The following is a 14377-nucleotide window of genomic DNA, read 5'->3' on the forward strand; positions in this document are numbered from 1 at the left end:
AAGAGTTGGATGTTTAACTGACTAAGCCACCCAGGTGCCTCAAGGGTACTTTCCAAGAGCAGACGTGTTTACTTGGTGAACAGTATATGCACAAGGTATTTATATGCTCCATCTGTCAGCTTAGCATTGAACCTAGAGCCAGGCACGGGGTGGGACTGAAATACATGTTTGTAGAGTGCAGAAATTTATTTATTTATTTTTAATGTTTAGTCATTTTTGAAAAAGAGATAGCATGAGCAGGGGAGGGGCAGAGAGAATGGGAGACACAGAATTGGAAGCAGGCTCCAAGCTCTGCACTGTCAGCACAGAGCCTGACATGGGACTCGAACTCCAAGTTGTGAGGTCATGACCTGAGCCGAAGTTGGACACTTAACTGACTAAGCCACCCAGGTGCCCAAGAGTGCATAAATTTTAAAAAGAGTCATTTACCATCAGAAAGCAATGTCCTTACCACAGCTTATCACATGAGTGCATCAGCTATTCTAAAATGTTTAAATTATTTAAATAAGAAATAAGAAAATATAAATAAAATCCATTACAAATTCTGCCCAAAAATCATTAAGAAGAGAAGTGAATTAGAAGTTGTGACCATGAAGGGCGCCTGGGTGGCTCAGTTGCTTAAGCGTCCAACTTCGGCTCAGGTCATGATCTCATGGTTCGTGAGTTCGAGCCCTGTGTCAGGCTCTGTGTTGACAGCTCAGAGCCTGGAGCCTGACTTCAGACTCTGTGTCTCCCTTTCTCTCTGCCCCTCCCCAGCTTGCGCTCTGACATTCTCTCTCTCTCTCTCATTCAAAAATAAATAAACATTAAAAAAAAAAAGTTGTGAGCATAAAATGTTCATATCCTGATGGGCACTCCAAGATTAGCTGTCTACTTTGTTCAATGCTGTATTCTGGCCTGTCCCCCTACAGAACAGGAAAGGACAACAGCCACCAAGACACAAACAGAAATAGACCAGAGTTAATAGCAAAAGAGAAGGGTCTATAAATAGGGAAGAAATTTAAAAGATAAAATATAAGGTACCAGGAAATGAGAAACTATATAAATCGGTAGGGTCCACTGAGATCATGTGAAGAGACCCAAAGGAAGGGTAAGGCCCCTGGCCTGCACTGCTGGTTCCTTCCCCAACAGGATGCCCAGAAGCCTGATGAATAGTTCCCAAAGTCCTGGCAGGGGAGCTGAAGGTCTTCTGCCTGGTCCTTTCCCCTGCCTGGTAACATCCCAAGCTCCGGAGACCTTGCATCTGCTGACTGGCAACAGATCTTTCTCTGAGCCACAGAAACAGACTAACTAAGCTGGAGGGAACCACAAAAATAACCCAGATGCTAAAGCCACCGCCACCGCCTTCAGTGGGTTAGGCGGGGACAACGAGCACAACAGAGATGTGCAGACGTCAGGAAGAGAGAGGTGACGGGAGAGCACGGAACAGGAATGAAGGACAGGTGACTGATGTCTAGAAAAAGTACTAAAAGGGCCAAAGCTGTTGTTAATTTGTAGACCCGGGAGACTGAGAATGAACACTGTTGAATTCCACCAAGTTCACTGTGCCGTGTACTTCCTCAACGAGGTAATTTTACCTTCCAGCTTCAGAATTAACCCACACTTAGAAGAAGAGCAAGACACAGCCGTTTTCCACATTCTACACACAACTTTCAAGGTTTCCTCTCACCGCAAGAGGCTGAAGTACTAGGCAATGAACCCCATCGGCAAGCAAATTTAGGGACTTCTCTTAGTTAATGACATGGAAGAGGCCAGCTCAATTGCATGCATACTTTAGGCTGACCTCTGTTTGGCTTGATCCATAGGGTTCAAGATCAGTGCCCTAGTGCCTCATTAATTCCCTCTGAGGAGGTAAACTGGCCATCTATAAACTAAGATTGGTCAACTTAGACCAATCCTCATATAAAATTTACACACCCACACAAAACAGAAGTAAACCCAAAATGCCATCACCTTTATCCCTTAAAAAGGGATTCTAAGGGGCGCCTGGGTGGCTCAGTCGGTTAAGCGTCCGACTTCAGCTCAGGTCACGATCTCACGGTCTGTGAGTTCGAGCCCCGCGTCGGGCTCTGGGCTGATGGCTCAGAGCCTGGAGCCTGCTTCCGATTCTGTATCTCCCTCTCTCTCTGCCCCTCCCCTGTTCATGCTCTGTCTCTCTCTGTCTCAAAAATAAATAAACGTTAAAAAAAAAAAATTTAAAAAAAAAAAAGGGGATTCTAAAAGGCTGGAAAAAAAAAAAGAATAAAAAAGGCTGTTAGGCTTGGCTCAGTTTATATTTAGGTTTTTTTGGGTTTTCTTGGTAACTTTTTTTCCTGTTTACAAAAGCAATCCATGTTCATTGTAAAAATTTTGAGAAATAAAATCTAAAAAAAAAACTGAAGAAAAAGTCACTGATGATCCCTCTACTCTGAATATTTACTCCTAACAAGAGTAAAACCTTTACAAATGAGATTTTCAGGCAATGAAGAATTTTGAGCCTAACACAGGAAAAGAAAAAATATTACAAGAAAGTGATTGTCTAGAGCTCTGAACTGTTCATCATAATAAAGTTCTTACACCATTGACAATTTTCATCTACTTATCCAAACCCAAAGATTTTGCTGCAAGCAAGAAGTTGTTTTTTGTTTTGTTTTTTTAGAAAATAAACTATTCAACAATCTGCGGACCACAAATGGAAAATAAGCAATGAAACCACTTACCAAGTTTGCAGCGATCTCCAGGGCTTCTGTGTGCCTTCCCAGGTGAACCAGACACCGCGCCTGGCCTTCCTGGACATCCCTTTTCATGGCAAAATTTGTAGATGGCAGTTTTTCAGAGATACTCGAGTACTCTTGCAGTGCTTTCTGCATATTATTTATTAAATAAAGGAAATGAAAAGAAGGGATGAAAAAAGAGGTGAAACTATAGTAGAAAAAAGGATTTAGTTATAGGGATGATTTTTTTCTTGGCAGAAGGTAATATTATAATGGACTCTACAATGAACAGAGGAGGGCTTGAGCATTTGTCAGTACTATTTTCTAAGAAGTAGAAAAGAGATGGCTGGAGAATATAACCACTACTACCATGGAAAATATCACCATATGGTAGGAAAGCATTCTGGGGCCAAACAGACCAGGGTTTGAATCCTGGTTCTGCCACTAACTTGCTATATAGCCTTCCTTTTCTCATCAGCAAAATAACAAAGGGACTCTTGTGAAGAAGAAATGAGATTTTATATGTAAAGCAAGCTGGGACCTAACTTAGTTCTTTCTTTTTCTTACACATTTTGGGGTGCTTTGCTCCCCTGACCCCATGAGGCATCTGCGCTAGAGGGTCCCACAGAATGAGGAGACACACAGCCTGGGGAAACAGACCTGCAAGGATCCCAAGAAGATCCCTATACTGTAGTTACAGGAAACAAAGCAAATGGCAGAGAGCCATGTAGAAAAGGACAGAAATTTGGGATTCTGAGATTACAGACCCTTACCACAAAAGACTAAATTCATCCTCACAAACAACACACTCATAACTGATATGCTGTAACTGATAGAACAAGAACCTATTTCAGGCAGTGCAACCTTAGATATGTTCAATTCTACCTGATACTCTTGCCGTCTGTAGGCGAGGTCCCCTTTGAATTTCTTCAGAGTTAGAGCTTCGACATCATCACTGCTCCCCGTTTCTTCATAAAACCACTAGAAATTGTGAAAATAGCACATTACAGAGAATTAAGTGATACTTTTCCACTTCACACTCAAGTAGAAGTAATTTCCCATATATTATTGATTAGACCTCAAAAAAAGATCCTTTTTTAGGATGAGACTCACAGGAAAACCTATGACGAGAACGACGATTTTAGTGATGGCTCAGTTTTTTTAAACTTATCATAAATAACAAACGTACTCATCACATGGAACCTCTCAACTGAAAAAGAAGCACAGGCCTATTTGGTTCTATCTATAGCATTTCAAAGTGGGGTTGTGGTGCCTGGGAAGCTACATTTTAATTAGGACAGTTCAAATGTTGTTGTTGTTGTTTTTTAAGTTTATTTACTTATTTTGAGAGAAAGAAATAGAGAGAGAGAAAGAGAGAGAATCCCAAGCTGGCTCCACACTGTCAGCACAGAGCCCTATGCCAGGCTTGAACTCACAAACCATGAGATCATGGCCTGAGTCAAAATCAAGAGTCAGACGCTTAAGTTGACTGAGCCATCCAGGTGTCCCTTGAATGCTTCTTTAGGCTGACATATGTTTCCCTGTAGAGACATTTTTAGAGTGGTCAGAACAGGTATTGACAACTCTTTATGGAAAGGACATAGGGAAGAAGAATTATCTTTATAGTGCTTATTATGAAAATGTTGTAAAAGCAGAAGGTAGAATCTAACCAAAAGAGACAGAAATTAAGGCTGAAAGTAGGTTTCCATGCAATCAAATGCCAAAGACCTGTAGAAAGCAAGTCTGAGTAAATGCCCATCTGGCATATTTTATTCCGTTTTCTACTGATCTAAACCTTATGGAGAGGAAGGAAAGTGAACTGGGAATTTTTGGTTAGTGAATCAAGAACATGAAGATGAGAAAACAGGTGTAACAAAAAGCAGTCTGTATGCCAGTTTTTCCAGCTCCAAAGCGGTAACTCAACCTCCCTTTTCCTCACAGAAAAACACACCGAGTCTGAATGTAGTCTATCCCCAGGTAAGTGCTATTAAAACGCCAACTGCATTTGGGATGGTTCTACCATCACGTCCAAATTGCTTGGTTCCATTTCTAAAAGAGTTGCCCGGGGTATCCCTGCCCTCCTATTATCTTAGTAAAATCGTTTCTCTCCTTAGCCTCACCCATCACAGCGAAGAAAGCTGGCAACTGCTGTTTTTCTGTTGTCCCCGGAGGACTGCGCAAGTCAACAACAGTGCGTGTACTGAACCCACAATTCCTCTGCGCTCTGCTGCTCTCCAGTCACAGCGCCAATCCCAACTGCCTCACTGCAAACCTTCATCCAATGTTCATGATCCCACTGGGAAACGATCACGCAAAAACTGGCTTTCAAATGATTGTCTTTATGCTCCCCTGTAACCTGCAGGCCTCCAACAATTCACAACCGGGATGGCTTCAAACTCCCTTTTCTGGTGAGAGGAAGGAGGGGAGATCTGTGAACAAGGGTGGCCCTAAGAGGTCAAGCGCTGGATGCGGCCCACCTCCGTCCCACACCGAACCTGAGCAGGGACAACAAATCCTCTAACCCAAATTCCTGGTGTTACACCCAAAGAAACCAACGAGACTTGAGGAAGGCCTTTCTGGCTTCACGAGCAGTTATCACGTACCAAACAAGTCCTAAAGACAAGCGATTTTTGGTTTTGACTTTTCTAAGCATACAGCACATCACACCTGACAGTCTCTCGCCCCCTTCACTCCACAACAGCCCTGGGAGCCAGCAAATGCCATTTTTTCCCAAATGACAAAGGAACCGACACCTTGAAAGGCAAGTGGTAAAGCCCAGGCTGGAATTCAGGATCCTATCTCATAACTATCCGTATGTAGCTTTTGATGCTGCATCACTATGACTTCCCAAGCCCGTTCCTGTTTTTAGTCTACACTGCGATCAACTACTACAGGTAACGCTGAAAGAATGTACAGATAAGGAGAAAAGGAAAGTGAAATAAAACAAACGTATTTCCGTAATTACTGAGCGCCTGAGATCTCTACAACGGTTTCAAAGAAAAATGAAGACAATACATATAAAGGAACCTAGCACAGTGCCGGGAACAGGTTAAGTTTTTGATAAATAGTACGGTAGTTCTTATACCTTAGGTGAGATTTACACCCATTGAGTAACACAAAGTAATATTCTACGAAGTCAAAACATTCACGGAGTTGCTATTAAGAACAAAAACCGCCAGGCGCTGTAGAGGACATAAAGTCAAGCACCCACTCTGCTGAGATCATTTAGCACTCCCAAGAGCTTGACGCTCCTGACAAGGGATGTAACACAAACTGAATGGAGGGGGAAAGTAGTCAAAGGCAAACGTATTTCCTTGGAAGGAGGAAATCAGAAAAGACTTCCTGGAAGAGGCAGCATTCAAGGTGCACTCTAAGAAATGGCTATAATTGAGCGATTTGACCCTGCGAGCGAGGCTGACGCGGGCTGGAGGAATTCACTGACCATGGGCAGACCAGTGGGCGGGACGTCGCCGTTTGCAGAGCTGCCAAGAGTTCAGTTTTGGAAAGTGGGCGGGAACCGGATTCTGAGGGTCCCGGCTGCAGAATCAGTGTGGGCACACGGAGTTCCTGAAGATTTCAGGGCAGGGGGCGACGTGAGGTCAGCGAGCCTTTGGAGAGACCCGCTAAACGCCCGGCACGAGTTAATCGCTGCCAGCGCGGGGCCGCCGGACCGAGCCCACCGGTGGGGCTCGGGAAACGCACCGGTCTCGTGAGGACAGGGGCAGCGCAGCGGGAGGGGCGGCCCGGCGAGGCGGAGGGCGTTACTGCTGCCAGGAGCGCCCCGCCTGGCACCCGCGGAGGCCGAGGCCGGCGGCCCGGACAGAGGCCAGCAGGCCCCGCCTTCTCACCTGCGGCTCGCAGCGCTTGGCGCGATAGGACGCCGGCAGTCCAGGCCGCCGCTCCCGCCTCTCTTCGAACACCGAGTCCTCGAACTCGCCCCCCAGCAACCAGCACCCAGTCTCCATCCCGCGCCAGCCGCCGGGTTTCGGGAGTAGGCGGAGTCTAGAGCGGCGCCCACGTGCGGGCCAATGCGGAAGGGGCGGAGCCGCCAGAGGCCAGAGAGCGGCATGCTGGGGCTTGTAGTCTCTGGAGGAGGAGTGGCCCAAAGCGGGAATTGGCCCGCTGCTGGCATGGAATCCCGGTGGAACTAGGATTTTTATCTGACTCACAAACTGACCGAAGTCGGGAACGGAGTGTTTGACTTATCCGTTTCAGGAGATGGACAGAGATCCTCATCTGCACGCATCAAAAAGCAGGCTCCAGGGTAGCTTTTTAAAATTCAAAGGTAGTATTTTTTTCACCACTCAAGATATTTGTGGCACTGTGTTAAGCACAGTTTTTGCACTTTACATCCTCTCTTAACAACTTATGAAAGGCGCAATGATTCCCACTTTGCAAATGAAGCTGTTGGGGCTTAGAGAGAAGTTGCTTAGGATCAATTTTTACGTGGCTAAGAGCTGGGAAAGACAGAAACCAACCTCTAGTCCCCATGTTTCCAGAAAAGGGACACTACCAATAACAAAGACCAGAGTAATTCACGCATTTATAGAATGGAGGACACAGGTTTACTCTGGATGCTCGATCAAGGACCATTAATTTTATCTGGAGAAAAAACACCAAATCCCAGAAGTATAAAACTAACATTTACTAGAGTTCTTATACTTTCAAGATACTCCTTGAGACTAGAAAATCAAAATTACTGACAAAATACCGGCCAATATGCTACAGCTCAATATTACTGTGACATATTACACAGCAGGTTTTCCCTGGTTTTCCTATTTCTCCCCACTCACCTGTTCCTCTTCCACCATTTGTCTTACAAGGTTCTATCTTCAACCCAATTTTCTATTCCACAAACTTAACCTGGGGGAACCTAATCCACTCCCCAAGGTTTCAAAACCCATCTCTCTGCTGATCAGTCCTCAAATCTAGAGTCAGTCCATATATCCAACAACCTTGAGTGGAAGGCTTTTTCAGGATAGGCTGCAGACATTAGCTACTGATGTATTCATCCATAGAAGGGCTGTTAAAAAAAAAAAAAAAAGAAGAAGAAAATGTTTTCTTATCAGAGATGTTATAGTACTAATTAGGAAAAATTTAGAAATTATAGGAAAATAGCAGAAAAAAAGACACCCATAATATCATCATCCAGAGGCAATGGAGAGTCTATAAAAAAGGTAAACGTATTTGTCCTAATGTTAATAAGTCCTGTTCTAGCAGAATAAGCAATACAGCATAGTGTTGAAACAGCCTCATACACCAGATTTCTCTGCACTCATGATCCTGGTTCAGTTATTCACTAGCAGTGTGACCCAATTTGTCAAATGGGCATTAATTAAAATAATGCATGTAAAATGCCTGTCAGATAGCAAATGAGTAATACACATTCATTCAAAATCCCTGTTTCAGGAGCAAAGTAAGAACAAAGCAAAGGCAGGCAGAGATCATTTTTTTCAGCCTTTTCTTTTTAAAGGCTATTTAGTTTTGGCACATCCAATCCTCTTGGGTTCTGTGCCCCCACTTCACATCCCCCACATCCCCACCCCGCCCCTGCCTCCTCCTGGCCCAACAACTACCTGAGCTAAATCTTCTGCTGCAATGGTAAAGAAGCCACAGAATTGCTGCTTATGAGTAAGAGAGAGTTCTTTGCCCTTTGAACTCAAGATTTCTGAGCTCAGGGGATTCCAGCATTTTCACCACTAAGAACGCTTTCAGTTATTTTTCCTCAAAGTTGCGGAGGATTTGTGCACACAATAAAACTGCGTTAATTAGTAATTGCTTTGTTTTCCTTTAAAAATTTGAATCCAAGTTCCTATATAACAGCCAATACAAGCCTCTGCCCAGCCTGAGCCTACTGGCATTGCCTCATTGTGAGTTAGGATTTTAGTTGAAAGCAAGGAAGTAGCAGTGAGGGACTGCAGAAGGCCTGGTGAAAGGTTAAACATGATTAACATCGGGCCTTTGTTAACAATGAAAGCAGCACAAAGGCCCCTATCACTATTGAGGACTCAGTATCTGGACCCCAATTTTAAACCACTGCCTCACTGATAGGGAGGATTTAGGATACTGTCTTTTTTATTTATTTATCTTTTAGAAGAGAGAGCACAGGGGAATGCGCAGAGGGAGAGAGAGAGAATCGTAAGCAGGGGGCTTTATGATTCCCAGTCCAAAGTGGGCTTGATCCCAGAACTCTGGGATCATGACCTGAGCCTAAATCAAGAGTTGGACACTCAACGGACTGAGCCACCCAGGCACCCCGTAAAGATTTTTTTAATTTAATTTTTTAAAGTGACCTCTACACTCAACGTGGGGCTTAAACTCACAACTCTGAGATCAAGAGTCACATGTTCTACTGACAGAGCCAGCCAGGTGCCCCTGGATAATGTCATTTTTAAAAAGAGGAGAGGGGCACATGACTAGCTCAGTGGGTAGAGCACTAGCTCAGTGGGTAGCTCAGTGGGTAGTGCTCTTGATCTCAGAGTTGTGCGTTCAAGCCCCACATTGGGTGTGGAGCCTACTTGAAAAAAATAAAAATAAGTAAAAAGAGGAGAGTAAACCAGGAAGAGAGAAGGGCACTTTGTAACTATTAAATACAATTTACATACTTAGGAAATGCCAGATGTTAGGCACTGTTAGGGAGTAAAAGGGAATTTTGCAAGAGTTTAAGATTGTGTGGGTTGCGATAAAAATCTGTTTTTATAGATTTTTATTTATAAAAATCTGATTTTTGACTGAGGGGGTGATTGAGTTCCCCACTGCAAGGTAGGGATCACTTACTCCAGGCAGCCGTCCTTCCTCTTTCCTGTAATTCCTCCATGCTTTTATCCGTTGTGGCATTTATGACGCTGTGGACTGTTGGAGGTTAGAGATGGTGTCTTTTTCACTCTTGGAAACTCGGCCCTCAGACAGGGTTTGGCCCAGGGCTGCTCAATCAATGCTTGTTGAATGGACGGGAAATAGCAGAAGGAGCAGACAGAAGCATTTCTCAGCTTGCTTTTTTTTCTTTTTAAAATTTGTTTAATTGTTTAAAGAGAGCAAGTTGGGGAAGAGAAAGGGAGACAGAGGATCCGAAGTGGGTTCTGTGCCGGTAGCACAGATGATGCGAGGCTCGAACTCAGGAACCTCGGGATCATGACCTGAGCTGAAGTCGGACACTTAACCGACTGAACCACCCAGGCGCCCACTTCTCAGTTCTAAGTCACGTAGTCAGGTCCTTTCTGAGGGGGAGGGAAGGAGCCAACATTTATGAGCATCTATTATGCACTAGGTTGTGCTATGAACACTCTATTAACTTCCTTGTAATTAACTCTCAAAATATCTCCCTCAGAATTAGACATTACTATTTCCATTTTTTGTAGACAAGGAAATAGGACCTGACAGGTAACTCGCCCAGAGTCCCAGATAGTGAGTAAAAGAAACCAGATTAAAAATCAACTTTATCTGACATCAAAGTCTGTGTTCTCAACTATCTCCTGAAACCAAAATAGCAGGGTTTCAGAAAGACCTGGAGAACTGAATCTGTCACTGGCTGGCTCTGCCTGTCTCATGTTCTGGAGGCTTGGGGACTCTTCATTTCTTTCTGTGTGTCTCTGCAGAATGGCTTTCTCTGCCCTGCTTGTGCACATTCCAACATGACCTCTGAAACCTGGGCAATTCAAGCCCCCAGAAGAAAATGACTAGCATCACTGTGTGTCCAATTCCAGGTCACCTGCCAAGAGACCCTACTGGCCAAAGAGTGAGAAGCCCTCGCTGTTTCAAAGAGCTGAAGGCTGAAGATTCTGGTGCTCTGCTGGTGGCTCAGGGGTGGCTGTGGGACTGGGAGGTGGCAGGGAGCCAACTAGACATATATGTGTAGTCCGTGGGATTTGCAGTCACTGTGCCAGGCAGTGTGGGGTCTTTGCTTTGGTCTTGTCTGGAAACCCTGGTCTAGGGTCTAGCCTCTTGCGTACATCATCCTGCAGACCCAGGGGTGCTTCCAGAGTACGACTTTTCTCACTGTACTTAGAAATTACACACCTCCACACCCCTCTCAGTCTTGAGCCCTGCTCAATTTCTACTTCTACCTCTCAAAGATACTCCCGTCCAGAACACCAAAATATTATCTTTGACCACAGGCTTCAACCAAAGATGAGGAGACCGTTTGTTTTCAAATTGTTTTTGGAATTACCCAGAAATCCAGACGTTCTGTGAAGCCAGAGAAAGTTTTATCCAGCACTCCAAGATGCATGTCTGAGGTTACCACTTTCCTTCCTGGCCCAATGGAGATGTTGGAGGTGCTTTGAAAAAGCCTGACACCTTACTAACTACACATCTTTACTCAAGCATTCAAAACCATCTACGGTTTGTTACCAAACCAATTCATACTCTTTTATGTATGTATTTATTTTTTAGTGTTTTTGTTTCTACAACTTCATTGAGGTATATTGGACAATTAACTGCACACATTTAAAATGAATTTTGACCTTAAGTATATATTCTGTGAAACTTTCCCTCTACTCGAGGTGATGAACACATCCATCACCTCTAAAGGTTTTATCCCTCCCCTACCTCACTGCTCCAATTGAATCCTGCTCTGCAACCAGGCTGGTCCTCTCCAGAATGGGCCTCCCCGCCTCTCCCCCCAAGTCTTTCCTTCATGCTGCAGCCTTCCCTGCCCCTCCCAGGTCTCAGCTCACCATTTCCTTGTCAGGAAAGCCCCTCCCAGGGCCCTCCCACTATAACCAAGTGGGATTTATCCTAGGAATACAAGAGTGGTTCAACATAAGAAAATTAATCAATGTAATACATCATGTTAACAGAATGAAGGGGAAAAAAGCCAAACAATCATCCCAACTGATGCCAGAAAAGGCCTTTGACAAAATCCAACACCCTCTTATGATAAAACCTGTCAGAACACTAAGACTACAACTTCCTCAACATGATAAAAGACATTCATGAAAAAAAACCCAGATAATGATATTTGATGGCAAGACTGAAAGCTTTATGATCAGGAACAAGACAAGGATGCCCTCTTTCACCAGGCTATTCAACACAGTATTAGAAGTTCTAGCCAGAGTAATTAGATGAGAAAAAGAACACTAGGCATCCAAAAGAGAGTAAAATTATAACTATTTAAGGAGGACATGATCCCATATATAGAAAATCCTAAAGATTCCACAAGAAAACTACTAGAGCTAATGAATGAATTCAGCAAAATTTCAGTTTACAAGATCAACAAACAGAAATTAGTTGTTTCTGTGGGGCACCTGGGTGGCTCAGTCTGACTCTTGGTTTCGGCCCAGGCCGTGATCTCATGGTTTGTGAGTTTGAGCCCTGTGTCGGGCTCTGTGCTGCTGGTGCAGAGCCTGCTTGGGATTGTCTCTCTCCCTCTCTCTCTGCCCCTCCCCTGCTTGTGCTCTCTTCCCCACTCTCTCTCAAAATAAATAAATAAAACTTAAAAAAAATAGTTGTTTCTATATACCAGCAATAAACAATCTGAAGAACAAATTAAGGAAGCAATTCCAGGGGCCCCTGGGTGGCTCAGTTAAGCATCTGACTTCGGCTCAGGTCATGATCTCATTCATGGTTTGGAGGTTTGAGCCCCGTGTTGGGCTCTGTGCTGACAGCTCAGACCCTGGAGCCTGCTTCAGGTTCTGTGTTTCCCTCCCTCTCTGCCCTCCCCTGCTTGTGCTCTTTCTGTCTTTCTCCAAAGTAAACAAACATTAAAAATTTTTTTAAAAAGCAATTCCAATAACAATGGCATCTAAAAGAATATCTTGTACACTGAAAAGTATAAAACTTGCTGAAAGAAATTAAATAAGACATAAATAAATGGAAAGGAATCTCATGTTCATAGATAGGAATATATAATATTGTTAAGATGTCAACACTATCCAAAACGATCTAAAGATTCTAATTGCTTCCATAGTTCATAATTCAAACTTCCAATAACTTTTTCAGAAATGGAAAAGCCAATCCTCAAATTCATTTGGAATTGCAAGGCACCCCAAAGAGACAAAACAATCTTGAAAAAGAAGAAAGTTAAGGACTCATACTCCTGATTTGAAAACTTACTGGAAATCTAAAAGAATCAAAATAGTGTGGCATGGGCAAAAGGATAGATATACAGACCAAGGGGATAGAAGTGAGAGTCCAGAAATAAACCTTCACATATACAGCCAACTGATTTTTTTTAAGTTTATTTTCAGAGAGAGAGAGAGAGGGAGAAAATGAGTGGAGGAGGGACAGAGAGAGGGAGTAAAGCCCAAGCAGGCTCCGTGCTGTCAGTGCAGAGCCTAACACAGGGCTCAATCCCATGAATTGGGAGATCATGACCTGAGCTGAAATCAAGAGTCAGGTACTTAACCAACTGAGCCACCCAGGAGCCCCTAGCCAACTGATTTTTGACAAGGGTGCTAAGTCCATTCAATGAGGGAAAGATAGTTGTTTGAACAGATGGTGCTGGGATAACTGGATTACCACATGCAAAAGAATGAAGTTCAACGTCTATCTCATCATACACAAAAATTTACTCAAAATGGATTAATGACCAGGGTGATTGGGTGGCTCGGTCAGTTACTAGCCGATTTTGGTTCAGGTCATGATCTCATAGTTCATGAGTTCGAGCCCCACATTAGGCTCTCTGCTGTCAGCACAGAGCCCCTTTCAGATCATCTGTCCCCTTCTCCCAGTGCCCCTCCCTCACTCACTCACACACTCTCTCTCTCTCTCTCTCAAAAATCATTAAAAAAAATGGATTAATGACCTAAATATAAGAGCTGTAACCATAAAACCCTTAGAAGAAAATGTAGGAGTAAATCTTCATGACCTTGGATTTGGCAATGGAATTTTTCTTATCAGGCAATCTTTATGCCTGATGTGGGGCTTAAGCAACATCAAAAGCATGAGCAACAATAAGTTGAACTTCATCAAAACTGAAAATGTTCTGTGCATCAAAGGACACTATCAAGAAAGTGAAAATACAATCTACAGAAGGGAGAAAATACAGGCAATTCTCATTTCTCCTACAATAGTTAGTTATGTTCTATAAAGTCACCATGAACACTGAATTAGTGAATACTGAACAAATGCTCCTAGGGGTGAGAGCCTGGGAGCTTCTGATCATAACCTTTTCATAAACTGGTCAATACATAACCTTGTTTCATGTGCTTTTGTTTAAAGACACCTTATTTAATATACATTGTTAATGCATTAACAGTGAACTCTCAGCCAACAGCACTATAACTCATGCCTGAATAAAACTTGTCGAACATGTATTTTCTCCATAAGGCACCTCACAGACTTCTTGCATTTACAAACACCAAACAACACATCAGGACTACACTTAGGGGTCATTTTAAACAGTGAAATCACCACCAAAAGACACAAAAATACTTCAAAGTGGCACTAACAGACTACAAAAAAGATGATTCTTTAGATTCTGAGAGCTGAAATAAGAGGCGAGAGGCAAAGCATCGTTTTTGTTTGTTTTGTTTTTTGTTTTGTTTTGTATTTAACCCCACACGGGAACATGCAGATTGGAACTCAAATGTTTCACCACCATTCATATGTGTGTGGATGAGCACAAAAGTGCCATGAATATTGATTTGGGGGTTATAAATAAATTTTAGTGAGTAGTCAAGTTTCTACATACAGAATCTGGATAATGAGAATCGATGGTATTTGCAAATCATATCTCTGGTAAG

General features: G+C 43.3%; 1 protein-coding gene across 9 annotated transcripts in view; it reads right to left on the reverse strand.

The window, feature by feature from the left end:
* The window catches only part of CF2H8orf76 (chromosome F2 C8orf76 homolog), a 38263-nt gene extending 30443 nt beyond the window's left edge, over nucleotides 1-7820 (reverse strand). For 7 of the 9 annotated variants that reach the window (XR_006198254.1, XR_006198253.1, XM_042923697.1 and 4 more), the window contains exons 1-3: nucleotides 6542-6685; nucleotides 3579-3674; nucleotides 2700-2843 (exon numbers count right to left, since the gene is read on the reverse strand). Coding sequence is in view for 7 of the 9 variants with exons in the window: in XM_042923697.1 (XP_042779631.1) it covers nucleotides 2700-2843; nucleotides 3579-3674; nucleotides 6542-6658 (357 nt within the window). In the remaining 2 variants the exon portion in view is untranslated. Of the gene's footprint in view, nucleotides 1-2699; nucleotides 2844-3578; nucleotides 3675-6135; nucleotides 6362-6541; nucleotides 6686-7486 lie in introns of those variants that run through there. The other 2 variants (XM_042923698.1, XM_042923700.1) reach the window with 2 other exon arrangements.
* Between the last annotated feature and the right edge of the window lie 6557 nt (nucleotides 7821-14377).

The sequence above is a fragment of the Panthera leo genome, chromosome F2 (genome assembly GCF_018350215.1).
Source record: "Panthera leo isolate Ple1 chromosome F2, P.leo_Ple1_pat1.1, whole genome shotgun sequence".
Taxonomy (NCBI): Eukaryota; Metazoa; Chordata; class Mammalia; order Carnivora; family Felidae; genus Panthera; species Panthera leo.